At 42.0% G+C, this 16,843-nt stretch overlaps 1 protein-coding gene across 3 annotated transcripts in view; it reads right to left on the bottom strand.

Moving 5' to 3' along the window:
- The window catches only part of fibcd1b (fibrinogen C domain containing 1b), a 126,274-nt gene that overhangs the window by 72,883 nt on the left and 36,548 nt on the right, over positions 1-16,843 (bottom strand). For 2 of the 3 annotated variants that reach the window (XM_023807853.2, XM_072714501.1), the window contains exons 3-4: positions 14,493-14,576; positions 6,372-6,848 (exon numbers count right to left, since the gene is read on the bottom strand). In XM_023807853.2, coding sequence (XP_023663621.1) covers positions 6,372-6,848; positions 14,493-14,576 — 561 coding nt within the window. The remainder of the gene's footprint in view (positions 1-6,371; positions 6,849-14,492; positions 14,577-16,843) is intronic. The other variant, XM_023807854.2, reaches the window with a different exon arrangement.

The raw sequence follows: 16,843 nt of genomic DNA, 5'->3' as shown, positions 1-16,843 counted from the left end.
AAATTACATTCAACTTCTAATTGCTTAACATGGGGGTGTAGTCAATCAAGAAATTTTTGGGAAAGCCGGAAGCTCTTTTTGGTTAGTGGAAATCTTTAAAACCAAATGATCAGAAATGTGTTCTTGGAACCTAAACCTGTTTTTTTACACACCAAGTGTCTACTGGCAGGTCACCACCTGAATTATCATTTAGCTCCCAGCTATGGACCTTTTCAGTCTTGTTGAGAAAATCTTGCTTCGGAAAAAAATTCAAAAATGTGAGACACGACAGATGCATTAGTGCAAATAAAATTCACCAAAATGATGGCAGAAAATTTAAATGTGCTAGCCTAACATTCTCAGGCAGGGGAAAAGACTCCTTTGTAAGACTGTTAAAAGGTTGAAATAAATTGTTAATGTCACAGAGTAATGTGGATGAGCTGCTTTCTCCTGGACTGAGGAGACAGGGAACTACATGAGTGGGAGCTGGGATCGGAGTTCTGTGTGTCTATTTCCAGCCAGTAGTTATAAACAGGCCCTGTAACACACAAATGCATCATGATGTGAAATATGCAATGGAATGCAGTAAACAACCTAAATAAGTTTGGAATTTTTGGACCACAGGATAAGGTTTATAAAATAAGTGCATTTGTATCTGAAGAGTGTCATGGCATCACCGTAAATAAGGCACAGCGAGTAATGCTCTAGCAAAAGGACAGGGAAATTTAACAGTAAAGTAGATCAAACCCATTTGTTTCTCCTTACGTTTCTGCTCATTATGCTGCAGCATTGGGCAGGTCTCTCGTTGTCCTGTCTTATCTCACCAAAAAGCAGTCAGAGGTTTCTCATGTCTAGTTTTGTCTTTTTGTGTGAGTTGCATTCGCTGGTTTTAAAGGTGGAGAGTTCCAACATGTCTCTGCCTTAACATGAGTACATGCTAATCTATTCATTGAATTAGACAATCATAATTTATAAGAAGTCGTCTTCTGGTGGGAACACATTTCTGTATTACAGACACAGATCATGTTGCTCACATTGCATACTGTACCTTGCTAGCAATAACAGAAGTTACTACTTTCTTGTTTCTTTATATATTCTGTAGTTTTCAACTGGAAATTGTCACATGTTCTGTTAGAACTTACCACCCTTTGTAAACTGGCATGATTAATTATGCAAATGCATCTGTCCAACGTGTTCATTCCCAAGATACAAATTTAACATAAGCTATGTTCAATAAGAAGAGTCACTGTTACCCATCCATCCATCCATTGTCCAACCCGCTTATCCTACTGGATCGTGGGGGGTCCGGAGCCTATCCCGGAAGCAACGGGCACGAGGCAGGGAACAACCCTGGATGGGGGGCCAGCCCATCACAGTCACTGTTACCCCATTTTCTAAAATATCCAACTAGACAAGACAATACCCTAATAAAATTCTGGTGTTTTCTGAAGCTCCCTAAGTCACATGGTCTGCTCACCCACCTCCCAGCTAGACAAGGCAATACCCTAATAAAATTCCAGTGTGTTCCGAAGCTCCCTAAATCACATGCCCCCCCCCCCCCTCCCCCCTCCAACACACACACACACACACACACACACACACACACACATTTCACATACATGGAAATGCAGCTTTAATTTTGCCAAGGAGCAAAATTCATTCGACTTTTGACCTGATCTGCAGCGTACGGGACCTTCTAAGGTCTTCTAAGGTACCACATTTCACAGCGCTATCCAGGCTGGAAGGGGATGTCTGTGTCACTGTGGCTGTCTGCAGGAGAGACGGGGAATGAGTATCGGGGAGTCTTAACGTCACTTGGGAGGCAATGCAAGCACACCATCCTCTTGGCTGCAGTGACATTTCCAGCTGAAAAGCTGCTGAGGTAGAAACATGTGAGGCGAAAGGTGTATATTTCACAGCTTTGTGTATCTATGACACACAAATCCTCACCCCCAGCTTTCTATTTAAGAAGGAGGTAATGCTGCAGAGCTGAGCGCGTTCAGGTGCAGATGCTTAACGAACCACTTATTTAACTGCATATTTTATTCTGGTTAAATACCTTGGTCGAGGGTCCCACAACAGGACCATTCCTAGAACACAGAACACAGAATGCCCTTAAAAGTATAAACAATGCCTTTTACAACTTTCAGAGAATGTATTTAATAAAACACTGGTAGTCGTATATTGTGACAATAAAAATAGCAGAAACTAAAACAGACAAAGGGCATATTCTACTCTGACATCAATAATAATAATAAAAAAAAATCCTCCTGACAATGAAACTGTACACCCACTGTGGAATTCTGAGCTGGCCGTATTTCTGTAGCAGATATTGATGAGACAATGTGCGTAACTGGTGCCTCTGGGCTGGTACCTTGTATTGTCTAACAGTGCTGCAGTTAAAAATAATTGCTTTGGACAAAAAAGAAAAAATAATAAATTGCAATGACTAGAATAACATCTAAAGCATAAATGTACCTCACAGCTAAAAAGGAGAAAATCAAATTACTCAAATAATTTATGTGTGTGTGTGTGTGTGTGTGTATCTATGTATGTATGTAATACATATATATACACACACATATATACACACACACACACACACACACACACAAGGATGTACATTTCTAACATAATGTTTGATTTTTCAGCTCTGTCAATCAGACACATTTATGCTTAGGTCTGAATTTGACATGCAGTTTTAAGGAAGAAGTTTGCATGTTTGATGCATTTCTATTTTCGCTTCATTCCTTAAATTTCTCAAGCTCTGCCTGACACTTCAGGGACACTCATGTTGTGTAAAAGCTCTCGGCCAAGAAAACAAGACTATCTCACGGCTTCCTAACGATGATGTGACGCTGAATGAGGAAACGCCGCAGCAGCTCCTGGGAAAAGCAATGAAGTCATTAGTGCTCTCTGCGGGAACCTTTAACATGGTGATAAGAGGACTCTTACCGGGTGAAAACAAACTCTGGAGATATGACCTCCCATAGGTGGCTTCCTCACATGCAGGATAAATTAAGACAATGCCATCAGAAGTCAAGGCAAACGGTAAAATTCCATTATTTATGGTGAACAGAGTTACACTTCTCACCAAATATAATGCTTTGCTGTCTTCTGCATTCCAGCTCCCAGTTCGTACAGCCAATAAATATACTAGTACAACTTTAAGGTAAGTCTTCCTTTTTCTTCTTATAAATAGTAGCAACTTATCAATAAAAAATATTATAACTTGTTTATAATAATCTATTAATGATTTGCAAAGTGCTATGACCTAATTGACACCTTGATTATAAGCCATTCATAAAACCTTTATAAGGGTAGCCTTATTGTAAAGTGGATCTGATATCCTACAGCCAGATATACTTCAGTCATTATCTTGGAGCTAGTCAGCTGTTTTAAAGAATGAAGATCAACACATTTGTCACCTTCACCTGCAGTAAGCCTGAACCTGAAGTGTGGCAAGCCGGGTAGCCCCTATGCCAAGCTGTTTTATTCCTTACATACTGAAATAGGCATTTTGTAGTTTGTTTGGTAACACTTTACTTAAAGCCATGATTTTAGTAAATTACGAACACATTCATAACAAATGATAATCCATTCATAAAGCATTATAAACATGCCTATACATATTTATCAAGAGGCATAACACATTGTAGCCATGAGTATTGTGCATTATGAATGCTTTATGAAGCTCTCATCTATAATGCATGATATATACCTTTATGATGCATTATAATGGTGGCACAGGTATAACCACCCTGACTTACTTGACTTGACTAATGGCGATATATGAATGAAGGATGCGCTGTACTGCATTATAAATGTTTCTATACTGCATTATAGATGAGAGCTTCATAAGGCACTCATAATTCATAATACACATGGCTATAATGTGTTATGGCTTTTCATAAGTATTTATAGCCATTTTTATAATGATTTATGAATGTGTTATACATCATGGATGTTTTTATCAATTACTGAAAACATTGCCTTAAGTAAAGTGTTACTATTTGTTTTGAATTCTTCATGTATGTGTAGCTGTATAATCCAAGCCCCTGCTCTGAAAAGAGAAAGAATCATAAAACTGGATCTGCTACTCTGCATTCCCTCTGTCATGTGGCGCTGTCCTCCAGCCTAACTCTCTCCAACAGCTGTATGCATTTTTACTCTGGGAGGCTAGGGATGACTCTGGGGATCTGTTTTTTTTGTTGACATAGGGACAGGCAATAATGACATGGTGTATGTGTGACAGTGCGAAATCAGCTTTAAACGTGATAAAAAACATTCAGACAAGTTGACAGGAATAAGAATCTGATGACCTGTCAAAGTGTGCTATTTTAAAATTAGAACCTGATCTTTATATATTTTTTTCTTACAGACAGGGTAAAATAATTGCATAGGGTTGGAATTAAATCTGATTCTCCGATTGTAATGCAAGTGCCTGCAAATACGACCTAGTAACATCCATAAAAGTGAAGATTTACCAAAGAGAGAAATATCAAGGGGCAGTCGGAGTTGAGCAGGCATTTCAGAGTAATACGCATCCGAAATCCTTATCACTGTCCGTAAGCAGAGTCCCCAGACAGGCAAGATTTGGCAAACCAGGTGTCATCAATCAGAAAGGCAAATATGGTTCAACAAGGAGCAAACTCAGTATCTCACCATGGTTCTAGTTCAGGTAGATCCCATATTATCTTCCTTAGATTAAGAAAAGCATTGCAGGTGTCTCTAGTATTCAGGTGAGACAAGGCATGATCTGCTTGGGCCAGGTTGCTGAGATTGTTGATTGGAAGCTAACAATTCATAATTTTTATTGATCCCCAGGGGGAAATTCTTTTCATGCCTCCCCAGCCGCACGCTGCCCCCCATGTCATACCCTGCCCCCATAGACACACGCTGCCCCCAGAGCCACGTGTCGCCCCCATAAGTCACACCCTGTTCCCATAGACACACGCTGCCCCCAGAGCCACATCCTGCCCCCATAAGTCACACCCTGTTCCCATAGACACACGCTGCCCCCAGAGCCACGTCCCGCCCCCATAAGTCACACCCTGCCCCCATAGACACATGCTGCCCCCAGAGCCACGTCCCACCCCCATAAATCACACCCTGCCCCCACAGACACACGCTGCCCCCAGAGCCACGTCCCGCCCCCATAAGTCACACCCTGCCCCCATAGACACATGCTGCCCCCATAGACACACGCTGCCCCCATAAGTCACACCCTGCCCCCATAGACACATGCTGCCCCCATAGACACACGCTGCCCCCAGAGCCACGTCCCGCCCCCATAAGTCACACCCTGTCCCCATAGACACACCCTGCCCCCATAGACACACGCTGCCCCCAGAGCCACGTGTCGCCCCCACAGACACACCCTGCCCCCATAGACACACGCTGCCCCCAGAGCCACGTGTCGCCCCCATAAGTCACACCCTGCCCCCATAGACACATGCTGCCCCCAGAGCCACGTGTCGCCCCCATAAATCACACCCTGCCCCACAGACACACGCTGCCCCCACAGACACACGCTGCCCCCAGAGCCACGTCCCGCCCCCATAAGCCACACCCTGCCCCCACAGACACACCCTGCCCCCATAGACACATGCTGCCCCCAGAGCCACGTGTCGCCCCCATAAGTCACACCCTGCCCCCACAGACACACGCTGCCCCCAGAGCCACGTGTCGCCCCCATAAGTCACACCCTGCCCCCACAGACACACGCTGCCCCCAGAGCCACGTGTCGCCCCCATAAATCACACCCTGCCCCCATAGACACACGCTGCCCCCAGAGCCACGTGTCGCCCCCATAGACACACCCTGCCCCCATAGACACACGCTGCCCCCAGAGCCACGTGTCGCCCCCATAGACACACCCTGCCCCCACAGACACACCCTGCCCCCATAGACACACGCTGCCCCCAGAGCCACGTGTCGCCCCCATAGACACACCCTGCCCCCATAGACACACGCTGCCCCCAGAGCCACGTGTCGCCCCCATAGACACACCCTGCCCCCACAGACACACGCTGCCCCCAGAGCCACGTGTCGCCCCCATAAATCACACCCTGCCCCCATAGACACACGCTGCCCCCAGAGCCACGTGTCGCCCCCATAGACACACGCTGCCCCCATAGACACACGCTGCCCCCAGAGCCACGTGTCGCCCCCATAGACACACGCTGCCCCCATAGACACACGCTGCCCCCAGCCATCACAAGATGCTCAATTTTGCAAAACACTGTTAAGCGTGAAAAAGCTCAGTATAGTCTTCATGGTTGAAATAAACTTTGAAAATTACCTTAAAATGACACAAGCTACATCATCGACAGTCACACACAATCACCACGGATGTTAAAGTGATTATGTGGTCAATCGGGGGCACTCACCTGGATGAGTCGGCCCTGCTCTGTCTGCAGGGTATTAAGCTCCTGTCCCAGGTTTCCCTGGCCACGCCGCAGTGACTCATAGTCCATCTTTAACTGGCCTGCATGGGCAGAGAGTTTGGCCACCTCCTCAGCCAGATTAACCAGCAGGGCATGGTCCTGACCCTTGACCGACTTGAGGTCCGAGTCGTGGTCAGTGAGCGAATGCAACAGTGAGGTCTGCACACCTTCCAGGCGCAAGAAATTACTGTTGTAGTCCGGGCAGTTTGGGTCTATGAAGATGTTGATGCGCGAACCGTCGCCTCGGTCAACCGTCACCAGGGCGTTGCCTTCGTTCTGATTGGTGCTGACATGGGGGCTGTCAGCTGCAGGCGGGTTGTGGTAATGGTTCATGAGGAGGATGGTGCCGGTGACTGTGACTGCCAGGAGCACGGCCACAAAGAGCAAGATGGTGCACAAGAGGTAACTGCAACCTGACCGCTGGAATGAGCAGGAGGGAAAAAAAGAGAGTATTTCAGAGGAAATGCAGATTTGCCACTGGGAGATGCATGATTAGGCCAAAACAATCACAACACTATTACTAGTCAACTCAGTTTTCATAGTACTATGAAGAACTAGTCATACTTTTTACAGATTTTAAGGAATGGAAAATTAGAATAAGCAATATTAATATGATCAAAAATTTATCAGTTAAACCGTGCTTTACTGTCTTATATGATTATTTGAATCCCTGAAACTCAAATAAGCAGTAAAAACTCACAGTCAAATTTATATAAATATAAAACATGCCACCTTATAACCAAACATTAAAATGAATAAATATCATATCACAATGTTCAACTCTCAGATAATAACAAATTTATAATACAATTTTTCCACTCACTGTCGACCATTAACATCTCTTTGGCCAAGCTTGCTAATAATCCAGGACAAATTATAATGCAGGAAGCATAGACGTCCTTTTCTCATCATAAATGTTTAAAGATACGTTATTAATGCTTTATCCTATTACCCTGCAGTGGACAAGACATTGGTGCAACGATGGACAGGTAGATAATATAATATCAATTGATTGCATCTAGATTCCTCATTTATTATTGTTTTCCATTGTGAAAGCTCTTTTATTCTATATGATTTTCAAACACATGACTTGATACGTGCTGCACAGGGAAAATCATTTTATGCATCAGTACAGTTCTCCAAAGAACAGACCTCCTGCAGAGCATGTGCAGATCACATAAAACAGGATGCCACTTGTGGAGACATAAGTAACAAAGTGAACACCCGATCATAATGGACAATGCATAAAATTCCTTACATTTATTTTATATATAGAAACCTGTAAAAAGTGCTTACACTAAAATAACAGTGATGGGTAGATGTACCCATTCAGAATTTATGGGAAACCCCTTGGTTGCTGATGAGCACAGACAAACGCTTTTTAAATAACTATGTGACAGCTGTACCATAAATGCTAATTCAAATGGATGTGAACCCCAATTATTCTCACCTTATGAGGAATTAGTGGTATTGTATTAGAATCACACAGCTGGTTGCCTGTTATCTGCTTTTAGTTTTGTTTGAGGGGATCATGTTCCCTCTGACTGAGTGCAGAGAGTCAGTCCTACACTGAAGGTTACAGTTCAGATTTACACATCGAATTCACTGCTTTGTTCGAGAGCCACTATAACAACTAAAATTAGCAGCCGCCCATAGATAGGCAGGTGAAGAGCTGCCCAGCCCTGCAGCGTGTGATTTACAGCTCAACATGGGAACAAGGAGCATGTTCCAGCCAAAACTCCCCTCCATGCCAGACAGGGTAGCAGCTAACAAATAAACACAGAATTAATTAGAGCTTCAGTACTCCAGAGGAAAATGGCTCAGCAAGATAAAGGAGTCGTCATGCAGGAGTCAGTATGTTTTCCTACAATATATATTTTTTTCGGTTCAGCCAGTACAAGTACCATGTATCACGTTAATCATCAGTAATATAACAAACTGCATCAGACACACAGAGGCTAATCATTGTTATCAAAGCTGCATCAAATATCACTGCAAATGTTCACAAATAATCCTCCTTAATTATTTATAGGAGAGAATACGGAGGGCGAATCATTTGTTGACAGGATTTACATTTATTTAAATGTCAGCTAGCGTGTGAGTGAGGAATTCTAGCTCCATCTGTCCCTAATTTAACAGACGAAAGACATGCAAAACGATTTTGTGATAGAGTAAGATATTAACCTCCAGATACGTGCAAATGCTCACATTAAAAAGAAACCTCTGAGGATTAACCTTGACATTCAGTAACTATGAGCTTGCCATTGTCCTGTATAGAACTGCCTTACACTGAATATTGCAGGCGTGGTTTGATGCATTCTGAAGTTGCTCGGAGTGGAGTGACAGATTTGAGTGGCTGTTTATCTACCAGTGTTCCTCACTCCTGTTTACAAAGTGCCAACTGCCTCCAGGTAACCGTGGGGGGAAATCTGATTGCCACTTTCCACACTCCCGCCCCTGCGCAATGCTCTGAAGCTTCGTCATTCTCAATTACATGCATCAGTGTATAATCCAGCTGAATTTTCTGAATAAGAAATCCCACAGACAGACACAAACACACAAGCCGCCTTTCAAATGTGCTTCACTGCCTCAGGCATTTTGCGAGTGTGCGGTTGCTTTTTAATGTTCTCGAGCCATTGTGACAAGTCTGTTCAAGGAAGAAAAGGGTACAGTAAACAGGGCACCGTGGGGAACAAACATTGGTGGGGAGTGTACGTCTGTCATTTAACCTGTGATCGAGCCCCTCCGCCACCATGACACACGTCTAGAACACACTTCTCACTGTTCCTCTGGGTGGCTCTGCAGCCACTCTCACATTTATTAAAAAATAATTAATATACACAACGACTCCAGATTATGTTTAAAAGCCAGCCAAGCAGAAGCAGCCCAATACCAATTTGTTACAATAAAACGGCTACATCTCCAGCACAGTAGAATTAATAGGGTCTATTTCACTTCTGACTGAATACCAGGACGACCGACGCTCGCATGCTGTGCTCACCGACATACAGGGAATGGATCTCATTTCTCCCTCCTCGAGTTTCCTCCTCATGACATTTGAAAATTAAACAAAGTATTGATTCGCAGTGATCTGGCTTTGTCCTGACTGCAATCCACGAGGGCAGCACTTGGCTGAGACACAGGAGTACGATAAGGGGATGGAGACCAAACAGAAGCTCATAGGACAGTGGTGAATCGCACAGAGACGCACAGTAATGACCACCTTCAGAATCACATCCTGCAGAACTTTGCTGTATTAAAACTTACACTGAGTTCACTCTGGTAAGTCTGGAGTGCAAAACACATACATTCTAGACAGTGAGACAAATGAATCCTGTTGTTATATGGATATTAAATAATAAAAACAATTCCTCTGGGTACTCCGGTGCCCCCCTACAGCCCACAATTTGGAGTCATCACATTGCCCAATGGTGTGTGACAGTGTGCCCTGTGATGGCCCGTCCCCGCATCCTTTCTTGTTCCCTGCCTTGTGCCCATTGACTCCAGGCCCCCTGTGACTTGAATTGGACACACAGGTACAGAAAATGGACGGGAGGAATAATAATAAATAAGTAAACTTGCATGCTGAATATTTATGCCCTCGGCTTGAGAATATATATGGAGAGTGAAACGTGATTAAGTGGCTAGTATTTAGGTAGCCCCCAGATTTGAGGTGTAATATCTGATACAAGTGTGTAGGAATTAAGATATTGGGGGACACAGCTTCATAATTTAAATGAAGAGGTCTGTTTGGGGGGGGGGGTATTAAGTCAAATTGGGGGGTTCACATCCCCCTCCAGTTCTTCCTCTCCTGATCTGACATATTTAAGGTGCAGATTGGGCTCAGGTGCAGACCACAGCTGAAAGTAATCCAGACCATAGCTGACAGTAATCCAGACCACAGCTGAAAGTAATCCAGCTGAACTAACAGGAATTTCAAGCACTTTCTACGTATCAAAAGCAAAAATAAAATAAAAAAACATTGAGAGTACATGTGCTACTCCTTCATCCCAACCAGAACCATCGCTACAATAGCTTATATTTTCATTTCCCCAACTGATAAAAGTAACATATAACTGTAATAAACTTTTATACCTTTTCAAAGAATTTGGGTTTTGCTGATTCATAGAGAATAGCACAGTAGGTCGGTGGGTAGCACTGTTGCTTCACATCTTCAGTGTTGGACCCTTGAATCCCACTTCCGTTGTATGTGTGAAGTTTATCTGTTTTGCCTGTTTTGTGTCACACAGGTTTCCTCCCATAGTCCAAACACATGTGGTTAAGCTAATTGGTGTCTGAGTTGCTTGCAGAGAGTGAGTATCTGCCCTGTGATGAACTGGCACAGGCTTGTCTCTGAGGAGGAGCAGGGCCCAGGGCGGGCCAACATACTCCGGCCACAGGTGAGGCCAACATAGACCATGTAATGAGTATCACTATGCCTGCTCTTGCTTTGTTACTGTAATACAGATAATGAAGACTAACAACTCACCGATCGCTGGCAGTCTACAGTGTGTCCTTTCTGGACTAGCGAGCGCCAAACGGTAGCTTGGCCACACAGGTTAACTTAGCCTAGGCTATGTGATCAGATGGCCACAGTAGGATTTACATTAAGTGTATTTCCAGTGTATATTTAGTAGGGGAGTAACAGTACGCAAAACTCATGAGGTACAAACATCAGTCCGATTTTGGTTCACGTTTCAGTGCAACTACCATACGGCAACAAACAGAATTTGTTTTGATATTATTGATTATTAAAACACAAAACACGATTAGGGACAGTTCCAATCCGAAGGCAATGTGTCTGTTGACATATCTGAATTACAAAACCTAAGAGACACTTATTTGCACATTGTAAAAGCAATTACATAAAATAAATTAAAAAAGAAAAAATATATCTACGGAATGGCGGTGCTTGCAGTTATTTTTTTCTTGTTATCCCGAGATAACAAGATAATTGTCTCATTTCTCATGATAATGAAATCATTTATAATAGTTTTTATTTTGCTTCACTGATTTTTTGGCAAGTCGTATAAAATAACATTTTATTGATTCCTGACATTATTGAATCATGGCATTAAAAGTCAGTATAAATTGGATCTACTTATTAAAGTAAAATAAAATTGTAAGTGTCAAATTTAAAATACCTATAATAAAACTGTAATTAAAGCTATCATTTGGCCATTATACAAAGATGTAGGACACAGAAAATTTCCTATACTATCATTATCTTTTCTCCTCATAAATATCATAACAATCATAATAAAATAATGCTGTGTTCCATTTACCTCGGAAGTCTGGGCTGGTAATGATGTCACACCTGAGTTAACTGCATTCCAGTACAGTAAGTCGCAAAGCAATTTAGCAATACCAGGTATAGCCAGATTCATTGTTAGCTAAAGTTAGCAATACCAGTTATAGCCAGATTCATTGTTAGCTAATGTAGCAATACCAGGTATAGCCAGATTCATTGTTAGCTAAAGTTAGCAATACCAGTTATAGCCAGATTCATTGTTAGCTAATGTAGCAATACCAGGTATAGCCAGATTCATTGTTAGCTAAAGTTAGCAATACCAGTTATAGCCAGATTCATTGTTAGCTAAAGTTAGCAATACCAGTTATAGCCAGATTCATTGTTAGCTAATGTAGCAATACCAGGTATAGCCAGATTCATTGTTAGCTAAAGTTAGCAATACCAGTTATAGCCAGATTCATTGTTAGCTAAAGTTAGCAATACCAGTTATAGCCAGATTCATTGTTAGCTAAAGTTAGCAATACCAGTTATAGCCAGATTCATTGTTAGCTAAAGTTAGCAATACCAGTTATAGCCAGATTCATTGTTAGCTAAAGTTAGCAATACCAGTTATAGCCAGATTCATTGTTAGCTAAAGTTAGCAATACCAGTTATAGCCAGATTCATTGTTAGCTAATGTTAGCAATACCATGTAACACATTACGTGATATTTTTCACATACAAACACCAAAGCAACATGTCCAAAGATAGAGATTGGACAGTATGGTGAGTACGACATATTTACTTAGTACTAATCGGTACTAATAAACAGTAAATTACTATAGTTTTCTCTTCTGTTAATACATGGTGCAGCCATCTTGAATTCTGAGATGGGGCTGCAGAGGTTCCTTCAGCTTTCTGAGTCGGAACTCCAACTTAATTCCAGTTGAAATTTCTGATTAGGAACTCGAATATTCTGACTTCGCAGTTCAAACACATCACAAATTGTATGTTCCCTACTACTGAGTATTGCCGCTTATATATAGTGATAGCCTTTGGTTACCAGTCTGAATTTCCTGGCAAAAGCACCTTAAATGCCATGGGGAAACTTGCAGAGGCTGTTCCTGCCTTCTTCCGGCCGTACACGCATTTGGATGATGTCATCTCGAGTGAGTTAGCACCTTGGATGTGTTTCCAGTAGCAGATTCGAGTTCGGTGTAACACAGCCGACAATCTTAGCCTTACCAGCTATTCTCTCTCCGGTGTTGCTGTACTTTATCGGGAAAATGTTCCCAATCTGCTGATTATGACTGACTCTAAGCAGCATTAGCCGTAACCAACTCACAGCCACTATAATATGCTTCCCATGGTGCACATCTACCTGTGAATTTAGGTCCTGTCTTGTCAATAAATGTATGCATTGGTTTCATTGTGCGTACAGGACCGAAAATGATGCATCAAATGTACACGAGTAATACAGCTGCCATCACAGCCCTGATTTATAAGCAAAATTACATATTCAGATGAAATGTGATCGCTGACATTGAAAAAAATGTATAACTTATTATGATTCAGCCTATAATTTCCCTTTTGCATGAGGCCTCCTAGAGGGTGGGGAACCCCCCCGCCACACCCCCAGTGACAACCCCAGTGACACCCCTGGACTGGCATCCAGGCCCTACGCTGCCTGGGATAGTCTCCATGCCCCCTTTCACCCTGACCTAGATAAGGAGATAAAAGGTAAGTTTTAATTTAACACATAACCAGCTTATATGCGTCTGGTGTAAGATGTCTACAAGACTAAATGGTGCTTTAGTCTCACACGTCCTTATCAGATTTGTTGTACATGAAAAAGCCAGCCTGATCAACTTAAGCCGGTTAAGTTGGATGGCCAACTTATGACAGTTGACCAGCTTAAGGTATGTTTTCGCATGATGGTTTGATGGATTAGCTGGTCAAACCAGATGGTCATTCTAGCTGCTTTATCTAGTCACACCAGCATGACCGGCTGGTGTCCCACCCAGCTGAACTATCAAAGAGCAGCAAGAGCTGGAATATGACCACCGAAGACTATCTAAGACCATCTTAGACCCGCTAAAACCCGCTACCAGTACAAGTTGGTTTTTACCATTTTTTCCCCACAGTTCCTGTTGGGCAATTCCTTATTAATCAATTACCGAAGCATATTCACAAATGCAGTACATCCCAAATATCCATCCCCTACTCCAAAACGAAACAAAAATAAAATATTGCTGAGCTGGAGATATTTTTTAAATGAAATTAAAATTAAAACTTTTTCCAATTAAAACGGTTACTATAATTATTTACTTTCTTTTTAGTTCAGTATTGTCAAAGATATTATTAATGGTTTGTTTATTACATATTGACCTCCACTGAACAGTAAAGAAAAAAAAGAAATTAAATATCTGTACAATTTAACTGGACTGCATAAGAAATTCATTTTCCCTATTCCATTTACACTCAGTTTCACTGAAAAATTAATATTTTTCATACCCCATATGACCATTTACAGAACTTTAGAATGAAATTGGTCTATTCTTAATTGCTTTTCTCTGCAATGTAGATGAAGTGATATCAATTACAGTGAGAGATGTAATCATTAATAGATCCATCAGTATTATGTTTTATCACCCAGGGATTAGTTTGAATTAAACCCTTCAGGTAATTTAAAGCAACATGGTTAAAATGGATATCATCGACGCTTTTATTCTGCTCTCACCACAACATGAGTCCCCCACTGTAAAATAGTTGCTTGCCGTAGAGCTGTGAATACAGAGCCACCAAGGAATCAGGAGGTACTGCGTAAGCCTTACCTCCGGAGCCGTCTGCTTGACTGTGTCAGACTCTGACCAGCGGTGCTTCAGCCTGCCAGAGTTAGGCACGCAATCCCCGAATTTCTGCATGGGGAGGTTGAAAAAGGTTGTCATTCTTCAGTGAGCAGAACGAAGTGCTGGACAGTGTCAGGAGTGCCAAATGGCTCAATTTAGGTTGAATTCTTGACATCCATCCATCACAAAGTTTGAAATATTCGTATTAGTGATGCCAAAGAGAACATTAAAGTTTAATCCTAGAAGACAGAAACGCATTAGCTGGAATATTTGGGGACAGTGATATGAGGGGGCAGGAACATGAGCTACTGCCAGGAACAGTGTTAAGTTGGTTGAAACTCACTACCAGCATATTACTATTTGAACTGCATGAATGTACAATTACATTCAGCCATTTATCAGTTTTCCTCAGTTGCTTATCCACTTGCCATTACAGTGATGTTTTTCTGCATTGTTTTTGTAAGGCATATGGTTCACGTTCAGGTATCGCCTGGACACGATGGCAGCACATCAACTTAAAAATACATCACTTTACATGCATTAACATAATTTTTCAGGGATTTGTGCATTTTATTATTATTTTTTATTCATATGCAGTCATGCATTGCTTAAAGACGGGGTTACCCTCTGAGAAATGCATCATTAGATGATTTTGTGGCTGAGCAAACATCATAGAGTGTACACAAACCTATGTGGTATAGCCTGTTTCCTTTTATAAATAGAAAGAGTACACTCTAAAATAATGATAACAAGTACAGTAAATACATAAACCAGTAACATTGGTGTCTATTATCGCTATCAAGTATTATGTGCCGCACATAATTGTGTGTGCTGTACTTTTATATGACTAGCAGTATAGTAGGTTTGTTTACACCAGCATCACCAGGAATTTTTCAGCTCCATTATAATCTCATATGCACGTTGTATGTGTGGTCCTTTGTTGACCAAAATGTCACTGTGCAGCACATGACTGTACAATGTTCTGTAAAAACATAAAATACTTTCAACTTTGCCTGTTTTTAATTAACATGCTCCCTGCCCCCCCATTAAGAAGTCGCAGGAGGAGAGAGGAGTCAAGTAGTGCCCTTTGTACAACTTAAACATTTGGTGGCTGAGAATGCTGCCTGTCATCACTGGCAGGCCAATCAGGCTTCTCCCCATGCCTTCCTCCCGCCCCTCCAATCACAGCTAGACACAGCAAATGTAAATGTAAGTCCATCTGTGGATTCCAGTAAAACTCCTATAACACACAGGCTAAATAAACTGTTCAATATAATATACTTATTTGTAATTATATCTTTGTGGGGACTCTCCATTTCTATGGGGAAAACTCTAATCCCAACATGACGACCTTAACCCCCACCCAGCCCTAACCTTAACCGTAAGTAACCAAAAAAAATACGAGACTTTTGGCATATTTCGTTTTTTTTTATTGCATTCACAGATCTTTGTGGGGATCAGCGTTAAAATGACAGGTTTTTATCTCACACACATGCGCACAGACACACGCACGCACACGTGCACACACACACACGCGCACAGACACACGCACATGCACAGACGCACACACACAGGCGATCTATAAGGATGGGTTAATATTTTTGATCCCATAATTCAGTTCATTTTCTCTTTGATGCATTTTAGTAAATTACGATTATTAACATGTACTGTAAGAATCTGTTCCCTTTAGTAAATAAGTATAAATGGCACAAAGACACTATATCCTCGGAACTAAATACGTAAATAAATAACAAAGACAAATGTGTCAGCTGCACGGTGCTGTAGACTGTAAATAACTCCTCCATAATGACCAATTCTTCTTCATACTTCTGTTGTTCTTACAAAAAGCAGATGATAAATCTGTGAAGCCAACTAAGACTTATGTAAGAGGCTATTAGTGTGTGCAGAAGAATCTGTCTGACACCAGGGGGTTCCTTGTGTGAACCAGGTGTTCAAACATATTCGTCTTGCTGGGTTTGACTAAAGTCTGACAGGGCTGGTTGAACTATATTAAATTTATCTAAATGATCTTAGAGCTGAGACCCAGCCTGAGACACACATTGCTGCCCTTTTCGCATCATGACTGCGAGTTGATGGTGGCGGGGACTGTTACTGCTATTCATTCTTTTCATGCAAACTGAGGCCAGCAATGCACATGTACATTAACTGTCAGTCTGACCTTTCAAAAGTAATAGACAGGCACCTGCACACATGGACCTGCTGGATGAAGTAAGTGCAGCGAGGAACTGAATAGATGATGATAAAAACAGTGAACATGAGAGATGCCAATCCAAAGTAAATCTTTGAGTTCTGGAGAGGTTTGTGATTAAGCTTAC

Source organism: Paramormyrops kingsleyae, chromosome 7 (genome assembly GCF_048594095.1).
Source record: "Paramormyrops kingsleyae isolate MSU_618 chromosome 7, PKINGS_0.4, whole genome shotgun sequence".
NCBI lineage: Eukaryota > Metazoa > Chordata > Actinopteri > Osteoglossiformes > Mormyridae > Paramormyrops > Paramormyrops kingsleyae.
The sequence above is the reverse complement of the archived record's forward strand: the minus strand, read 5'-3'. Positions and strand labels throughout refer to the sequence as shown.